This window comes from Puma concolor, chromosome E2 (genome assembly GCF_028749965.1).
Source record: "Puma concolor isolate L17-30 chromosome E2, mPumCon1.1.hap2, whole genome shotgun sequence".
Taxonomy (NCBI): domain Eukaryota; kingdom Metazoa; phylum Chordata; class Mammalia; order Carnivora; family Felidae; genus Puma; species Puma concolor.
In genome coordinates, this window is record NC_141681.1 from 53,076,597 (window position 1) to 53,092,030 (window position 15,434).

At 56.8% G+C, this 15,434-nt stretch overlaps 1 protein-coding gene across 3 annotated transcripts in view; it reads right to left on the minus strand.

The window, feature by feature from the left end:
- Positions 1 to 6,472: 6,472 nt before the first annotated feature.
- SLC8A2 (solute carrier family 8 member A2) overlaps positions 6,473 to 15,434 on the minus strand; it is a 28,917-nt gene continuing 19,955 nt past the window's right edge. Inside the window, exons 5-10 of one of the 3 annotated variants that reach the window (XM_086690226.1) lie at positions 15,075 to 15,178; positions 14,894 to 14,911; positions 13,515 to 13,639; positions 13,148 to 13,247; positions 8,828 to 9,106; positions 6,473 to 7,632 (exon numbers count right to left, since the gene is read on the minus strand). In XM_086690226.1, the coding sequence (XP_086546352.1) occupies positions 7,256 to 7,632; positions 8,828 to 9,106; positions 13,148 to 13,247; positions 13,515 to 13,639; positions 14,894 to 14,911; positions 15,075 to 15,178 (1,003 nt within the window). In that variant the 3' untranslated portion in view covers positions 6,473 to 7,255. The remainder of the gene's footprint in view (positions 7,633 to 8,827; positions 9,107 to 13,147; positions 13,248 to 13,514; positions 13,640 to 14,893; positions 14,912 to 15,074; positions 15,179 to 15,434) is intronic. The other 2 variants (XM_086690229.1, XM_086690228.1) reach the window with 2 other exon arrangements.

The window sequence follows — 15,434 nt, forward strand, 5'->3', positions numbered from 1 at the left end:
TTTTCTCTTTCCTTTCTTTTCACTTTCTTTCTTTCCTTCCTTCCTTTTTCTTTCTTTTCCTTTCATTCTTTTCTTTCTTTCCTTCATTTTTCTTTTCTCCTTTCTTTACTTCTTTCGTTCTCTTTTCTTTCTTCCTTCCTTTCTTTCTTTCCTTCCTTCCTTTTTCCTCTCATTCTTTTCTCTTTCTTTCCTTCCTTCCTTCCTTTCTCTCCCTTTTCTTTTCACTCTTTTTCTTTTCTTTCTTTCCTTCCTTCCTTTTTATTTCTTTTCTTTCTTTCCTTTCTTTTTGTCTTTCTTTCCTTCCTTTTTCTCTTTCCTTTCTTTTCACTTTCTTTCTTTCTTTCCTTCCTTCCTTTTTCTTTCTTCTTTTCACTCGTTTCTTTCTTTCCTTCCTTTTTTTCTCTTTTCTTTCCTTCTTTCTTTCTCTTTTCTTCCTTCCTTCCTTCCTTCCTTTTTCCTCTCATTCTTTTCTTTCTTTCATTTTTTTTTTTCTTTCCTTCCTTCCTTTCTCTCCCTTTTCTTTTCACTTTTTTTCTTTCTTTCTCTCCTTCCTTTTTTCTTTTCTTTTCTTTCTTTCTTTCTTTCTTTCTTTCTTTCTTTCTTTTTCTTTTTGAGAGAGAGAGAGCACGTTTGAGCAGGGAAGAGGGGCAGAGGGAGGGAGAGAGACAGAGAATCTTAAGCAGACTCCACACTCAGAGCAGAGCCCAACTCAGGGCTCAATCCCATGACTCTGGGATCCTGACCTGAGCTGAAACCAAGAGGCAGATGCTCAACCGACTGAGCCACCCAGGCGCTCCCCCTTCTCTTCCTTAGTAATCTCTCTGTCCAACATGGGGCTCAAACTCATGACCCCGAGATCAAGAGTTGCATGCATGCTCTGCTGACTGAGCCAGCCAGGTGCCCCAGATTTATTTCCCGATCAGGCTACAAGCCCACAGCAAGCTGGCTGCACAACACCCTCACTCTAGGACCCCGGGCTGTTAGTGTCTACGTTACGCCGTCACCATGGCTGAGGAGAAAGAGGCATGGCTGAGCACGCACTGGTTTTAAAAGCTTCTACCCAGGAGGGTCACACATCACCTCTGCCCTCTTTCTTTAGCTGAGGAAAGTCACTTGGCCACTACTGAATTCAAAGGGGCAGGAAGGTACAATTTTCCCACCGGGAAAGCAAATCAAATTTACTAATGCTTAATACAATTTACCATATGGAATTTATGGGGGGAGGAAGGATACGAGTGGCTCACGGGAGCATGGAGTGGCCTGGAGAACCAGGCATGAGGCTGTTTCCAGAAAGAGAGCCCCAAACCACGCCCAGAAGTGACCTGACAAGGAAGCTGCTTCCATAACCCCTGAAAACCTCCGTCTTAGATGCACCCCCCACCCCCGCCTTTGCACCTGCTCCTGGGACCGTGATGTAACTGCACCTGCCCGTCCCCCTGCCCCGCAGTGCTGATGTCGCCTCTGTGTCTGTGCTCCTTACAGCCAGCGAGCCCTCCCAAAGTCACAGGGTGCCTGTGTCACACTGTCCTCACCGGCTACGTGGAACCCATAAGGAGCCCCCTTTGCAAGGTGCTCCTCTGGAATTCAGGACTCCTGCTGGTGAGTCAGTTTGGGGAATCCAACTCACATGTCTGTGCCCTGGATGTAAAGGAGGCTGGGAAAGTGGGTTCCGAGGCTTCTTTCTAGAGGATGCAAACTCTCGAGCCTGGAAACACCGCCAAAACATAGTGAGTGTGTTTAGTAGCTGACTTGGGCCGAGGTCCTGCGTGATCTCACGGTTCTTGGGTTCGAGCCCCGCGTCGGGCTCCGTGCGGACAGCTCGGAGCCCGGAGCCTGCTTCGGGTTCTGTGTCTCCCTCTCTCTCTCTGCCCCTCCCCCGCTCACGCCCTGTCTCTCTCAAAACTAAACAAACATAAAAAGAAAAGAAATTTCCACCACATGCTCATGTGCCTGAGGTCCGGAGAGATGGGAGGTGGCAGCAGAAGGCTTCGGCGGGTCTCTGTGTTTGGTTCCCGTTTCGGCTGTTAACGCATTACCACCAGCCCAGGGTCTTCAAACGACACGCATTTATTCTCTCACAATCCTGGAGGCCAGAGGTCTCAAGTCAAGGCAACCGCAGCTCATTCCGGAGGCTCGAGGGGAGAGGCCAGGGGCGCCCGGGGTCCCTCGGCTGGTGGCACTGCCTGGTGACTCCAACCTCCGCTTCCCTTGTCCCATGTCCTACGGTGATCACCGCCCCCCCCCCCCCTTCGGAGGACCCTTGCGGTTGCACTGAGAGCCCACGCACATCGTCAAGGGCAGGTCCGCTCCGTAAGATGTCGCGGTTAATCACATCTGTAAAGTCCCTCTTGCGGTGTAAGGGAACACAGTGTCCACGCGGTCTCAGGAGTAGCGTGCGGACGTGTGCGTGCGTGTGAGTGTGCGTTGGGGGGCATTATTCAGTCTACCCCAGCGTGGCTTAATGGAACGCGTCCAAGGCTTCTCCGTCCTATGGACTCCTGTAGAGCCCAGCCAGTGGAGGGGCTGGAGCGAGGTCAGGGTCTCACCCCACCCCCCACCCCCCCAGCGGCAGCTCCCACCGGCCCCGCCCCACGGGTGTGGGTCGGTCGCACGCCTATACCGGAGCCACAGCTCTGGTGGGGGGGGGGCATCCCTCTCCAGATGGCCCTCCTCTCCGGCTTCTGGAAGTCACTCAACCCCCGCCTCACCCCCCCACCCCCCGCCTTGCCCCTCCGGCTTTCGCCTCGGCTAGCCCCAGAGTTCTGCGCCACCCCTCGGCCATCTCCCTACACCCTGCACGCCTTCAGCCCCCCAGATCGGTGCCGTCTGTGTCCTGCTCCAAAGCCCTTCCACTCACGGGTCCCCGACCTGACCGCCACCTTTTCCACCCTGCTCGGCCTGTGTCCCCCACTGCTCTGTGAGCCGGCCGAGAGCAGGGTCCAGGGACATTTCTGGTCCCTGCAGTGGCCCCAGCAGAGCACCAGGCGCAGAGCGGGCAGGTGCTGGGTGAAGTGAATCAGAGAATTGGGGGGCTAGAGGGAGAGGAGGGGATATCCCTCATTCGTCTCCCCTGCGTTTGGGTTTTAGCAACGGAGACTCAGAGGGCACAGCCAGTTTGCAGGGAGTCTGCGTCGCTCTGTCCTGAGGCTTTTCTGGGATGGGGATTGTGGTCCGCGAGTTGGGGGGGGGGGGAGGAGAAAGGAGGCCGGGGGTGAGGGGAAAGAATATGAACTAAGAAAGTGAGCAAGCTGGAAATATCCAGAAAGTATAACGTTTCCATCTACTGAGTTCTTACTATGTGCTGGGTATTATTCTAAAAAATATAGATAAGTTAATACAACCCTGTACCATCAGCCCCATTATTATTATTATTATTATTATCCCCATTTTCCAGATGCGGGAACTGAGGCACCGAGAGAGGAAATCTTTGCGCTCTTGCTGGCTTCCGTGACAGTTCATGTAGATCCCTCGCGAGCTGACTCCCGTGGGACTCGCAGCATCATCACGTCCCTCGTCACATCCACGTCCCAAGCCCTGGATGTGCCTCTCTTTGAAGCTGAGATCTTAGCTTCCTGCCGCCAGGCTCGCCCGTTTCCTTGCCGGGTAAGATAGGTGTCCTGGTCCCCTGTGGCGCTCTGGGCCTCAGCCACCTCCGTCCCCGCCCTTTCTAGACATGACACTTCGGGCAAGTTGCTTCTCCTCTCCGAGCCTGTTTCCTGCGCCAGTAGAAAGGGGGGCGATCCGCAGGAGGACCCGACACAGTGCCTGGCATCGTTGCTGTGGGCCTCAGGAACGTGAGATGCTCTTATGCCCCTGCATTCAATGCCCTCCTGTTCCACAGCCTTTCCCACCTTGGAGGGGAAAGTCCGCTCACGCCCGTATCTTCCTCCAGCAACCCCCTCTTTCTCTACAAGGTTGCCCAAAGCGTGGTCTACATGCTCTGCCTCAGTTTCCCCGACTTCCACTCCCTCCTCCTCACTCTAGATCAGCCCGCCTGCTGCCCCACACCCTCCACCAAACTGCTCCCGTCCAGTCCTAAATCCCAAGGTCGCTTTCTACTGCTCATCTTTTCCCACCTTTCACTCCGTCAACCACGCCCTCATTCTGGAAACGCTCTCGGCTTCAGGTGGAGCCAGTCCGCCGGTTTCCCACCTCTCTGGCGGGTCCTTCCCCCCCCCCCCCCGCCCCCCCAGGCGGGTCTCCCGCGTTCCATGTGCCCCACCCCCTCCGTGGCTTGGTGATGCCTCACTGCCCACAAATCCCAAGCCCCTGTCAAGCACACACACCCCCCTCCCCTGAGCTCCAGGACGCCCCCCCCCACTTCCCCGATGTCTCTGGATGTTCCCCTAGGCATCACCCTCAGCATGTACTCACCTGTACCCAGCGAGTTCTCCAGACCTGTTCCCCAGATTATCCCCACCTTCATTCCCCAAACCCAGGAGAAACCTCACTGCCTCTGTGGCAAATTCTCCACCATGGCTCCCTCCCCACCCCCCACCCCCCAATTCCCGGACCCACTCTCCACCTTTCTCCCGCCCGCTCTGTGTCCCAAGAGGCTGACCTCTATGCACCACCTGTTGACCTCTGGCTTCTGGTGGAGTTCAGCCAATGGAAGGCACCAGCCGGAGACTGGTGGGCGGGAGGAGGGTCAGGTTGGGGTGCTCACTCTCCAGCCCCCCCCTCCCCCCCCGTCTCTTGGGTGTGGGGTGTCCGTGCCCATAGCCCGGGCCTCCGCTCTAGCCACCCGTTCAAGTCTCAGTAGCTTCAGCTCACACTTCAGCCTTCAAGCTGGGGTGGTGGAACTGCTCCCTCTACTGCTGGCCCCGGGTACTGCACCTTCCCCGAGCTTGTTTTCCTTGACCTTGGCCCCCTCCCCTCCCCCCGCCTTAATCCCCTAAAATAGCCCTTTCGTTAAACTCTCCCTGGCTATTCCGTTTGGGTGCACTCTCTCTTTCCTGCCAGGGCCCTGCCTGTGCGCTCTCTCCGAACCCTCCCATCCAGCCTGACCCATTATCTCGAGCCACCACCCCCTTTCACCTCCCCCCCCCCCCCCCACTCCAGGACCCTTCCTTGGCCGCCCCAGCCTCCTCCCTGATCTCGCAGCCTCGGGGCTCACAAGGCAGCCAGAAGGCAAGTTGGAAAATGTAAATCAGACCACATCAACTGCCTGCCCTCCCTTCCCCGTCCCCCTTAAATCCCTTCCAAAGCTCCCCTTTGCTTTTGGGATACATTCGAAGCTCCTGAGAGTGGCTGATAAGGTCTCTTGGGCTCTCTCCACTCCCCACCCTCATGCACCCCACACTCCATTCGTGCAACCCTCTCGCAGGAGTATGAAAAAGCCGGTAACTCACAAGTCCGCACACCTTTACATAGGCTGTGCCCTTCACCTGGACACACACACACACCCCTCCTCCTATATCAGGATTCTGAGAAAATGACTTGCTTTATTCGGGAAACTCCCATCAACCCCAGCTCCTCTGATCAGGCAAATCTGGGTCCTCCTCTTTTGTGTTCCCAAGATGCTCAGTGAAAGGGAATAGTTGGTGGCTGCTGGAATGGGGGCGTGGCTAGGAAAGCTCCCGGGGCGGAGGCGTGGGGGCGTGGCTAGGCAAACTGGGTGGCGAATGGGGGCGTGGCTACGGGAAGCTGGCGTGAACTTTTGGGAGTGGCTGGTGCCCGCGGGTGTCCTGCATGGAAAGACCCAGAGTACCTGGTCTGTTTCACAGTTGCCCAAATCTCAGTCAGAGACCTCATGAGCTCCCTCCTCTAGAATCCCAACTCCTCGCAAGAAGGCTGTTTTGTTTTGTTTTGTTTTGTTTCAGGCAGAATTTCAAAGTTTTATGGCAACTTGTACAGAAATCACAGAGAAGAGACAACGACCGGTGCTGATGAGCTAGGAGTGGAGAAAGGGGAGTGGGTAACAGGTCTGGGATGTTGGGGTGATGCACAACAGGACGATAGGACGCTAAAAACCTGTGGGAAGCAGGGTGTTACGGGGGTTGCAGGGTGATCCTCAGGGTCCCAAGAAGTGGGCAGCACTCCGCACACCCCAAGTGTGTCCTTTGGGCAGGAAACAACGGTAAGAAAATGCAGGTGGCCTACCAACAGATGGGTGGCCTCCAAGGTTAAAAATGCCCACCCAGACCCCCTGGCCCCAGTCCCACCCTCCCACCCACCCACCCCTGCTCCCCATCAGGCAGAGATGTGGCAGCATTTGCTGGCTTGTAGCATTGGTCCTCTGGGACCCTCGGTCTCCTCTTCGAGGGTCCTGCCCGGATTGGCTGGCACTGAGGGCAAAATGAGCCTTCTAGATTGTCAGGGGAGATCGCTGGACTCCCTTCGATTCCCGGCCTCCTCCCCAAAGCCAGTTATCACGGCTGGGGGAGTCTGCTGCCCTCGCAAAAGGAAAGTCTGTCACCCCCTTTCCCCAAGACATGCACCCTCCCGTGTCCCCCCTCCCCCAAACACACTATATATACACACAGGGCCCCCCCCCCCCCTCCAAGGTGTGGCTGGGCTCTAGGAGGTAGTGGAGGCCAGTGGGGGCGCTGGAATGTGAGAAGTTGCAGGTTCAAATGCGCCTCCTCCAGCTCTGAAACCCCACACTTCTCCCCTCCCTTCTCCAAGCCTCGAAAATTAGTGTCCTCCCAAGGGCCTGAGTGGAGAAATCAGGGAAGGCGTGGCCCCCTTTTGCACGCACCTACCTGTTCCTCCGCCCCACCCTCGGGGGCTGAACAGAGCTCCCTGAGGGTTGGGGAGAAGGGCCGAGATCAGGGACATCCTGGGATGGGTCAGCCTCCTTCAAAGGTCCCCCAGGGAGGGCTGGGTTCTGAGGCTCTGGGGCACAGGTCCCTGGCGGTGGTGGCGGTGGGAGGGGGGGCGTCCTCTAGAGGAAGGGGGCCTTAAGGGATAGGGCAAGGCTGGGTGTGGAGGGAGACAGATGTTATAGATTCTCTAGAAGGTCGCGGGGTAGGGGGCGGTTCTCTGGGGAGGGGCCTCGAGGTGGCAATGTCCCCGGGGTGGGGGGGGGTGCGGACAGTGGCTACCAGGGCTGGGCGGCAGTTGTGGGTATCTCGGGGAGACCCCCGAGGGGAAGGGACGAGGATGTTAGTGGGGACGGAGGGCAGGGATATTAATTCCCAGGAGGAAGGGAGGCTGAGTCCCAGGAGAGAGGAGGCCGAATCTCTCTGGAGGACAAAAGGAGACGCGGGTCCGAAGCAGGGGCAGCCGAGTCTCTGGGGAGGGGGAGGGGGGCCTAGAAGCCCCGGATGTGGCAGTAAGCCTCGAGGCTGGCGAAGAGGATGTACAGGAACCAGAGGCCCAGGAAGAGCGCCGTGGTGGCGAGCTTGGGGCCCCGCGGGCCGCCCAGCTCGCCGCCGATGTGCGGCCGGCGCCGGTACAGCAGCACGGCGATGCCCACGAAGGCGAAGACGGTGAAGAGAGTGACGGAGAAGGCCAGCGTGCCGGTGCGCACCTCGAACGGGCGGCCCTGCACCGCCCAGTACACGGCGGCCACCGACCAGGCCACGCCCAGGCCCAGGAACACGTTCACCGCGTTGGAGCCCGTCACGTTGCCGATGGACGCGTCCGCGCACTGGTCCTGCAGCGCCGCCACCTTGCTGGCGAACGTGTCTGCGTGGGCAGAGACACGGCGGTCACAGGGGCCCAGCCTGTCCCCCACGCCAGCTTCCCAGGAGACCCCGACACCGTCCCCGGTGCCCCCCTCCTCCCCCCCCCCCCCCCCCCCCCGGGCAGACCCCGCCTCCCGCGGCCGCAGCTCCCCGCCCGAGGCCCTTGACCCCAAGCAAGCCACAAAGTGGGTCATCATGCCGGTGCCGGGCGCTCTGCAAGACCCGCCGCCTGCTTTCTCTGGAACTCGCTGCCTGCTTTCTATGGGACTTGTCTGCATCCAGTGGTATCCACTGCCTACTTTCTATGGCACCCCCTGCCTGCTTCCGGTGGAACCACTGTGCGATCGCAGTCTCTGCATTCAGTGGGGTCCGCTGCCTGCTTTCTATGGGACTCGCCGCCCGCTTTCCATAGGAATCGCTGTCTGCATTGCATGAACCCGCTGCCTGCTTTCTACTGGCCCCATCACCCCATCGCCAGCTGGCGGGACAAGTGTTCGGTTCCACCCACATGCAACCCCCTTCCCGTCAATTCCCCACCTGGTCTCTGTCCAGCACGCAGCCCCCTTTCTGCGGCCTCCACCCATTTCTCAACATCTCGCTAAAAACTCAAGTCTCCGGTATAGAGCGCAGGCATCGGAGAGCCAGTCACAATAGCTGCTTTCTGGGGCGCCTGGGTGGCTCAGCGGGTTTAGGCGGCTGACTTTTGCTTTCGGCTCAGGTCGTGGTCTCACGGCGGTGAGACGGGCCCCCCCCCCCCCCCCCCCGAGTCAGGCTCCACACTCAGGGCGGGCTTGGAGCCTGCTTGGGATTCTCTCTCTCCCTCTCTCTCTGCCCCTCCCCCGCTGTTCTCTCTCTCTCTTTCTCCAAAAATAAACATGAAAAAAAAAAAAGTTGCTTTCTACAGGCCCCGCCCCCTGCTTTCTATGGAACCCACTGTCTGGGTTCTACATTTCCCAATACCTTAGTTCTACGGGACATCCCAATGGTTGCTCTTGGGGAGGATTCCGTTTACCTATTGAATCTACAGGACCTCCCCGCCTGGTTTCTCTCATGCTCCCTCATTGCGTTTCTGTGGGGCCCACCATCCGGGTTCTGTGGGATTCCACCACCTTATTTCTGCACAACCTTCCTCTCGGGCTCTACTGCTGGGCTTCTCTGAGACTCTCCCCGGACCAGCGGTTTCCCAGGGGGGTTACCAGGGATGGAGGTGCCCAGGGCCACGAAGACTACGGCGTTGACAGAGTCCTTGAGGCCGACGGTGCAGCCAAAGTGTGAGGCAAGGTCCCCGATGAGGGCGGTGAGCAGGCCGATGACCAGGATGCAGACGCCGAAGCAGGCCCAGCCGTGGCAGTACTCCGTGGGGGGCACGCAGGCAAAGAGCACCTTCCAGAACACCGTCAGGAAGTGCATGACGTAGTCAAAGCAGGAAGGCAGCCGTTCCTCCCGGGACCCGTCCTCCTCCTCCTCCTCGTCCCCTGTGGGCACACGACCCAGCTGGGGCACACACCCAGGCCACCTTCTTCCTGGCCTACAGAGCCCCCCCCCCCCGCCCCGTTTTGTTCAGTACAATTCTGCTCTATAAAATGCCTTGCCTTCCCAGAATTCCTTGAGGCCAGGAGCCCAGATACCAATACTCGCTTTTCCAGAATCCCTCGGTGCCGGAGGCCATGTGCTCAGCTAAAAACATCTGGCTTGCCAGGATCCCTTGCCGCTAGGGGTGGCCACATCCCTAGCCAAAAAAAACCCAGTCCTTTTCCCAGACGTCTTGATAGCTACCATTTACAGAAAGCCATTTCTACAGCTGGAAATATTGACTTCCTCTGACTCATTGTAGCTAACAGTAGCCACATACTCAGCTAAAGGTGCTTGTTTTCCCAGAATGCCTTGCAGCAGCAGCCCTGTGACCCAGCCCGGCCAGGAGACCTAAGCGGAGGGCTTCTGGAAAGCTCTGGCTTTCCTGACACGGGCACTGTGTCACAGAGGTGTTTTCTGACCGCTGTAAAGGATGCCTCACTGGCCCTTCGTGGTGTTTGTATCACCTGCTGTGACTGAATGTGACCTGTCCTTGACCTGCCACTTGGGACGTGTGTCAGGGGAAAGCCCACATGGAATGTGTCGTCTACCTTGCCCTAAACTGAGAAGCACAAAGCAATGAATGAGAAGCAGGAAACGAATTGAATGGGCGCTACGCCTGGAAGGACGCCGATAAGGAAGAGGGTAGTCCTCGATCAGTCGCGCAGAGCAAGTCAGGGAGCAAAATGCAGGGAGCCACGGCGACGACGGCCACCCAAGCTCCTCTGAATTGTCAGCCAGCAGAGGACACACTGACGGATTCGGGAATTCGGGTCATCTATCCCTCTCCCGCTTTTCCAGCTCACTTAGTCTCTTGTCTTGTTTTTTTTTTTTTTTTAAAGTTTGCAAATGCTTAACTGAGTGGTTTCTTCATTCTTTGCACCATCTTTCAAAGGAGACTTTTGCGGTGACCCCAGGAAAAGTGGAATTGGACGCTCCAAAGCAGCAGGCACGCTGCCCCTTCTTGCTATCCTACTTCCTCTTTCTCCCCGCCTGGAATGCGAGCTTGACGCCTGGGGATGCGGCAGCGATTTTGCCACCATGTGGGCAAAGGTTGAGAGTGGGAAAGAGAAATGAAGAGGGAGCCTGGGCATTTAATGATGTTACCGAGCTGCTGACTCTTTATTGCCTCCTACGGATTCCTTTGTTCTGTGGCAAAAGTAACCTCCAGGGTGCTTCAGCTGCTTGTGGTTGCGTTTTCTGTTGTTCGCCGCTGAATGCGTTCCTCACTGGCCACGGTGAGACGTGGCCGAAGTCAGAGTGGGGAGAACGCGCTCTTGGCAGGGAAGGGCTGCTATCACTGCCTCTCCCGGGGGCTTTTCCCTGCCCTGCTTCAAATCCTGCCTTGGTTTCCCACTGCCCTTAGACCGAGGCCCACATTCCTGTGCTTGGCATTCAAGGCTCCGGTCTCTGCAGACTCCTCCAGCCTTTCCCATCAGGGGAGGCTCTTCTCCAGCCTTTCCCATAGAGGGAGCCTCATGGTTACGCCTGTGGCTCCGGAGCCACGTCTCTGGTTCCAAACTCCGGATCTGCTGCGTGATCCTGAATCCGTGTCCTAACCTCTCTGAGCCTCCGCATGCCTATCTGAGAAATGGGAGTAAAAACTGGACCTGCCTCAAGAGGGGGCTGTTACGACTGCATGAGGCGGGCCATGTAAAGTACTCTCTCTGCGCAGCCCGGGCGTCGCATCTCCAGCCTGACGGCTGTTATTGAAAGGCCCCTTCTAGTGCCTGGGGAGATTCACGCGTCATCCAAGGGGGTGAGACCCGCCCCTCTCCGTCAGCCCCTCAAGCAGTTTCATGCTCGCGTCAAGGAGGCAGGGGCACGTGTTGAACAAAGTGCTCAGAATGATCAAGGACCAAGCTGGAAACTTGGGGAGCATTAGCTGACTCAGGCCAGACAGGAAATGGGCTTCAAAGGCTGCCTGGCGCTCCACGGTCCCCATCATGACGTCATCATCAGGATTCTTACCACTGGTAGGGTTTTACCCTCCCCCACTCCACTACTTCCTCTGATCTAATGGGTTGCTTCCTACCGACGCACCAGCTGAGTCACCTCCACGACCACCGACCACCGTCTCGCACCCCGCAGCCTCAGTTTTGTGCTACCCTGTCTTCTCTGCTGAGCCCGGAGGGAGTGCTGTCTCCCCACGGTCCATCCCGTCCCTCGTCACCTCCTCCTGGCCCACCTCCTGCCAGCTGGACAGCCTCAACTCCCCCCCCCCCCCCATCCCAGCTTCTCCTTCCTTCCACAAGCTCCCTCCGGCGCCTGGAGCTTCCCCCATTCAAAATGCTCCGTGGTCCCCCCGCCCTTGCACCGAAATGACACCCCAGCTCCCTGCGATGGCCTATGCGGACCTGCGCGGTCTGGGCTCTGCCCACCTCCAGCTCCTGAGGCTGTTTCTTCACGCCTGAACCTAGTCACCCTCCCCAAACGCGCCACGACCTAGGGTACTTGCAAACTCTGTACTTGGTTTCCCCCTCTGCCCGCAACACCTCCCCGTCTTCTTCCTCCTCCTGGCTAACGCTTATTCCAATGTGAAGACGCAGCTCAGAAGCCTCCTCCTCCAGGGAGCCCTCCCGGACCTTCAGGCTGGGTCAACCTCCTGTCTGGGTTCCCGCAGCAACCTGAGGTCCCCTGGCCCACCCCTGCCTGCTCTGGGTTGTCACTGTGTTGTGGCACGTGTGTCTCCCCCCACTGGACTATGAGCACTGTGAGAATAGGCTTCATGCCGTCATAATCATCTCTTTGTCCCCAGCAATGTCGTGCACAGGGCTGAGTCCAGAGGATCCCCCAGAAACAGATATTGGAGGGTGCCTGGGTGGCTCAGGCAGTTGAGCCTCTGACTTTGGCTCGGGTCATGATCTCACAGTTCATGGGTTTGAGCCCTGCGTCGGGCTCCGTGCTGACAGCTCGGAGCCTGGAGCCGGCTTCGGATTCTGGGTCTCCCTCTCTCTCTCTCTCTGCCCCTTCCCTGCTCCCTCCCTCTCTCAAAAATAAAGATGAAAATAATAATAATAATAATAAAGAAATAGATATTGAAAGAATGTGGCTTCAGAGAGAGACATCACTTCGCTTCCTGGTATATTTCCATTCCCAAAGCCTGGTTTGTTTCGATCTCCCTGTTCAACCACAATTCCTAGTGTATTTTCAGTTCCTACAGTTAGGCCTCCCTGAAGGAGGCCTGATGTTGTATAAGGGACAGAAGCCTTGAGCTCCAGCTCATTCCCTGTGGGACTTCAGGCCAGTCCCTCGTCTGCTGCTGGGCCTCAGTTTCCCCAATCTGTATCACAAAGGGCCAATGTTGGTCTCCCAAGACTGAACCTATGAATCCAAGTGCCACGGTGTCTCTGGCCACAGGGGGGCAGTGTGGGCCCATCTGAGACCCAAGGAAGGCGAAACCCGCACAGGTGGGAGAGAGCTGGGATGCACCCCCGACCCTGACTGTCTCCGTGGCAACGGAGGCGCCCAGGCTGTCTGAGGAGGCCATGACATTTAACCTGTTCCCACCCTCCAGCTCTCTGACGCCAGGAGAAAGCCCAGCTGGGACCTCTCCTCCCCTCAGCTCTCTGCCTCCACCCCTCCGGCTGCCTTTCTCTCTGTGTATCCCTCTCTCGCTCTTTCTCGGTCTCTCTCTGGCCCTCTGCAGTTTACTGACTTCATTCTCTACACCTCTCATGTTCTCTCCATGTCTCTGTCTCTCTCCGTGATTCTCTGCACCTCTCTCCTTGTGTGTGTCCATCTCTCCTGTTTGTATCTGTTCCCTATCTTTCCCTGTTTCTTTCTTTTTCTTTGTGTCCTTGTTCTCTTTCTCTTCTCTATCGTTCTCTGTCCTCTTCTTCTTGCCCCTCTTTCTCTCTTTTTATTCATTTCTCTCTTTTCCTCCGCAGCACTCTGTCTCCCCATCCCTCCCTCTCTCTCCTCTCTCCTCCCTCCCCACTTACCTGCGCTCACTGTAACTGCCTCTAAAAACTGTTCCCTCCATGAATGGGTCCCAATCACCAAGGCCAAGTTGGTTTTCTTGATGAGCTTATCCACCGTGTTCTGAGGATGAAAGGGAGGGGAAGAGACCATTGCCTGTGACCACCTCAGCGCATCCCTGAGGCTCCCTGAGGAACACTGGGGTTGGGGCTCACAGCCCAGGGGTCCTCAACCTCCCCACACCCCAGTTCACAGGCAAGAAGGGAAAAGGTGGTGTTGCTGTCCATGGTGCTGGAGGAGGGATGGGCTCGGACCCTAGATCACCCTCCTAGTTGACTCTTACCAGACCTTCCCCAAGACTCCAGGAAGCTGGGGTCCCCAGAAAGTCACCTTAAAATCATATGACTCCTCGATGATGACCTCCAGTCGGCGGTTTTCCCCAAGAACTGGTTTGCCCATCTCTGCTATCCTCCGAGCCTCCTCCTCCTCGGCTGTCAGCTTCCTGTCCCCATCCCCTGCAGCATGAAGGATGGGAGTTAGGCTCACTGGGCCTGTGATGCCCTCACTATCTGTTCCTACTGAGAAAGAAAACTCTGTCAGCTGTCCCTTAGGAAGCCTCCGTGGTGGCACGCCCCCAGCCTGCCCCCGTGTCCCCATATGACCACCATCTTCCTCAACCTAAGACCCAGCTGGTCCATGAAGTTCAGCTGGTAGGCTCTGGGCTTCAAATGGAGGGAGCTGTGTGACCCCGGGCAATGCCTTAGCCTCTCTGTGCGTCCGTGCTCATATCTGTGAAACAGGTACAACAACAGTAGCCACCTATGGCTGGTTGTGAGGGTTTAAAGGAGTTACTTCATGTGTGGTGCTTAGGGCTTAGTGCCCGGCACACATAAATAGTCTAAAATGTTATTTCCTTTGTTAAAATCGCCAACACCGTCATCATCATCACCACCCTCGTGGGAGGAGGCCTTGTCTCTATATCTAAGCTCTGAAAAACATCTTCGAGTGTGTTTGAGGTGGTGCGGAAAGAGGGGATAGCCAATGTTGGTACAGATCTTGGACCCAGACCCACCTATAGCTGGCCCTCAGCTCACCTGTCTCCCCAAAGCATGGTGGTCCTTTGTTCCAAGCCCAGCACCAACTTAACCCTAACTCTTAGAGGAATGCCACCCCAACCAGGAACACTCTCAGAAAACTCTGCCAGCAATGACTTTTATTGTGGTTAAGCTTCTGGGATTTGGGGGCCTATTTGTTACAGCAGCTCCTATCACTTACCCTGACTAATGCAATCTTTAGTCTGACCCTAATCCTAACTCCAAATCCAGATTCTGATCTCAACTCCCAAACTACTCTGTCCCTTATGTTCAAGCAGCTGCCCCCACCCCCACCCCAATCTCTGACCCTGGCCTCAATTCTAACCATAACCGCCCCCCCCCCAAACTCACCTCAAACCCCAGCTTAGGCTTTGATCTAAATCTGACCCCAATTCTAATCTGACCCCACCACAAACCCAGATGGGATCCTGACCTACCATTCCCCCAACGTGCACTACAAACAAAACATGATCTTCGCCTCTGAACCCCCAGCTGTAGCCCCAAACTCAATGGACCCCACCAACTCTGAGATCAACTCCAGCCCTCACCCAGCTCCGAGTCTGCCTTTATCTCACCTCCAACCCGCCTCAAACGTGACCTCAACGGGTAGCTTGAGGCCATGACCCTCCTCCCGAGACCCCCCTGCAGTCAAAGCCCGGCGGTGACTCCACTCACCTTGATTGAGCAGCAGGGCTGGGGAGAGACAGAGACAGAGAGAAGGTGAGATTGCTTCCCTGGGAAGCTCAGATCTACGAGCCTGAAGGAGCAGCCACTAATGGAACCTCTGAGGGTCCCCCCCCACACACACACACCCTGGACCCCTTACCTCTCCCACAGCATACCTGTCACCCCTCACCTGAAATCCCTCGCTTAAGCCACTGTGGCTGGCCCAGCTCGATGAAGAAATTATCCTTTTTCTCATATTCCTCGTCATCAACTATCTTCACCTGAAGAGTTTTCCTGAGCGGGGAGGAAAAGCACCCAGCATGAGGCCCCAGCCCGAATCGCCAGGTAACTCGCCACTTGCCCAATTTCTGGAGCGCCCCTCCATCCCAGGCCCTGCCATTTCCCCCAGGCTCATTCCCTCTGTTCCTCTGGATCTCTGTTCAAACCTCTTTCTTAATGAAGCTCACTTCCCCCACCTTCTTTAATATTGCAATCCATCCCTGTCCCGACCTCAGCACGCCTGGCCCCCTTCCCCTGCTCTACGTGCGCT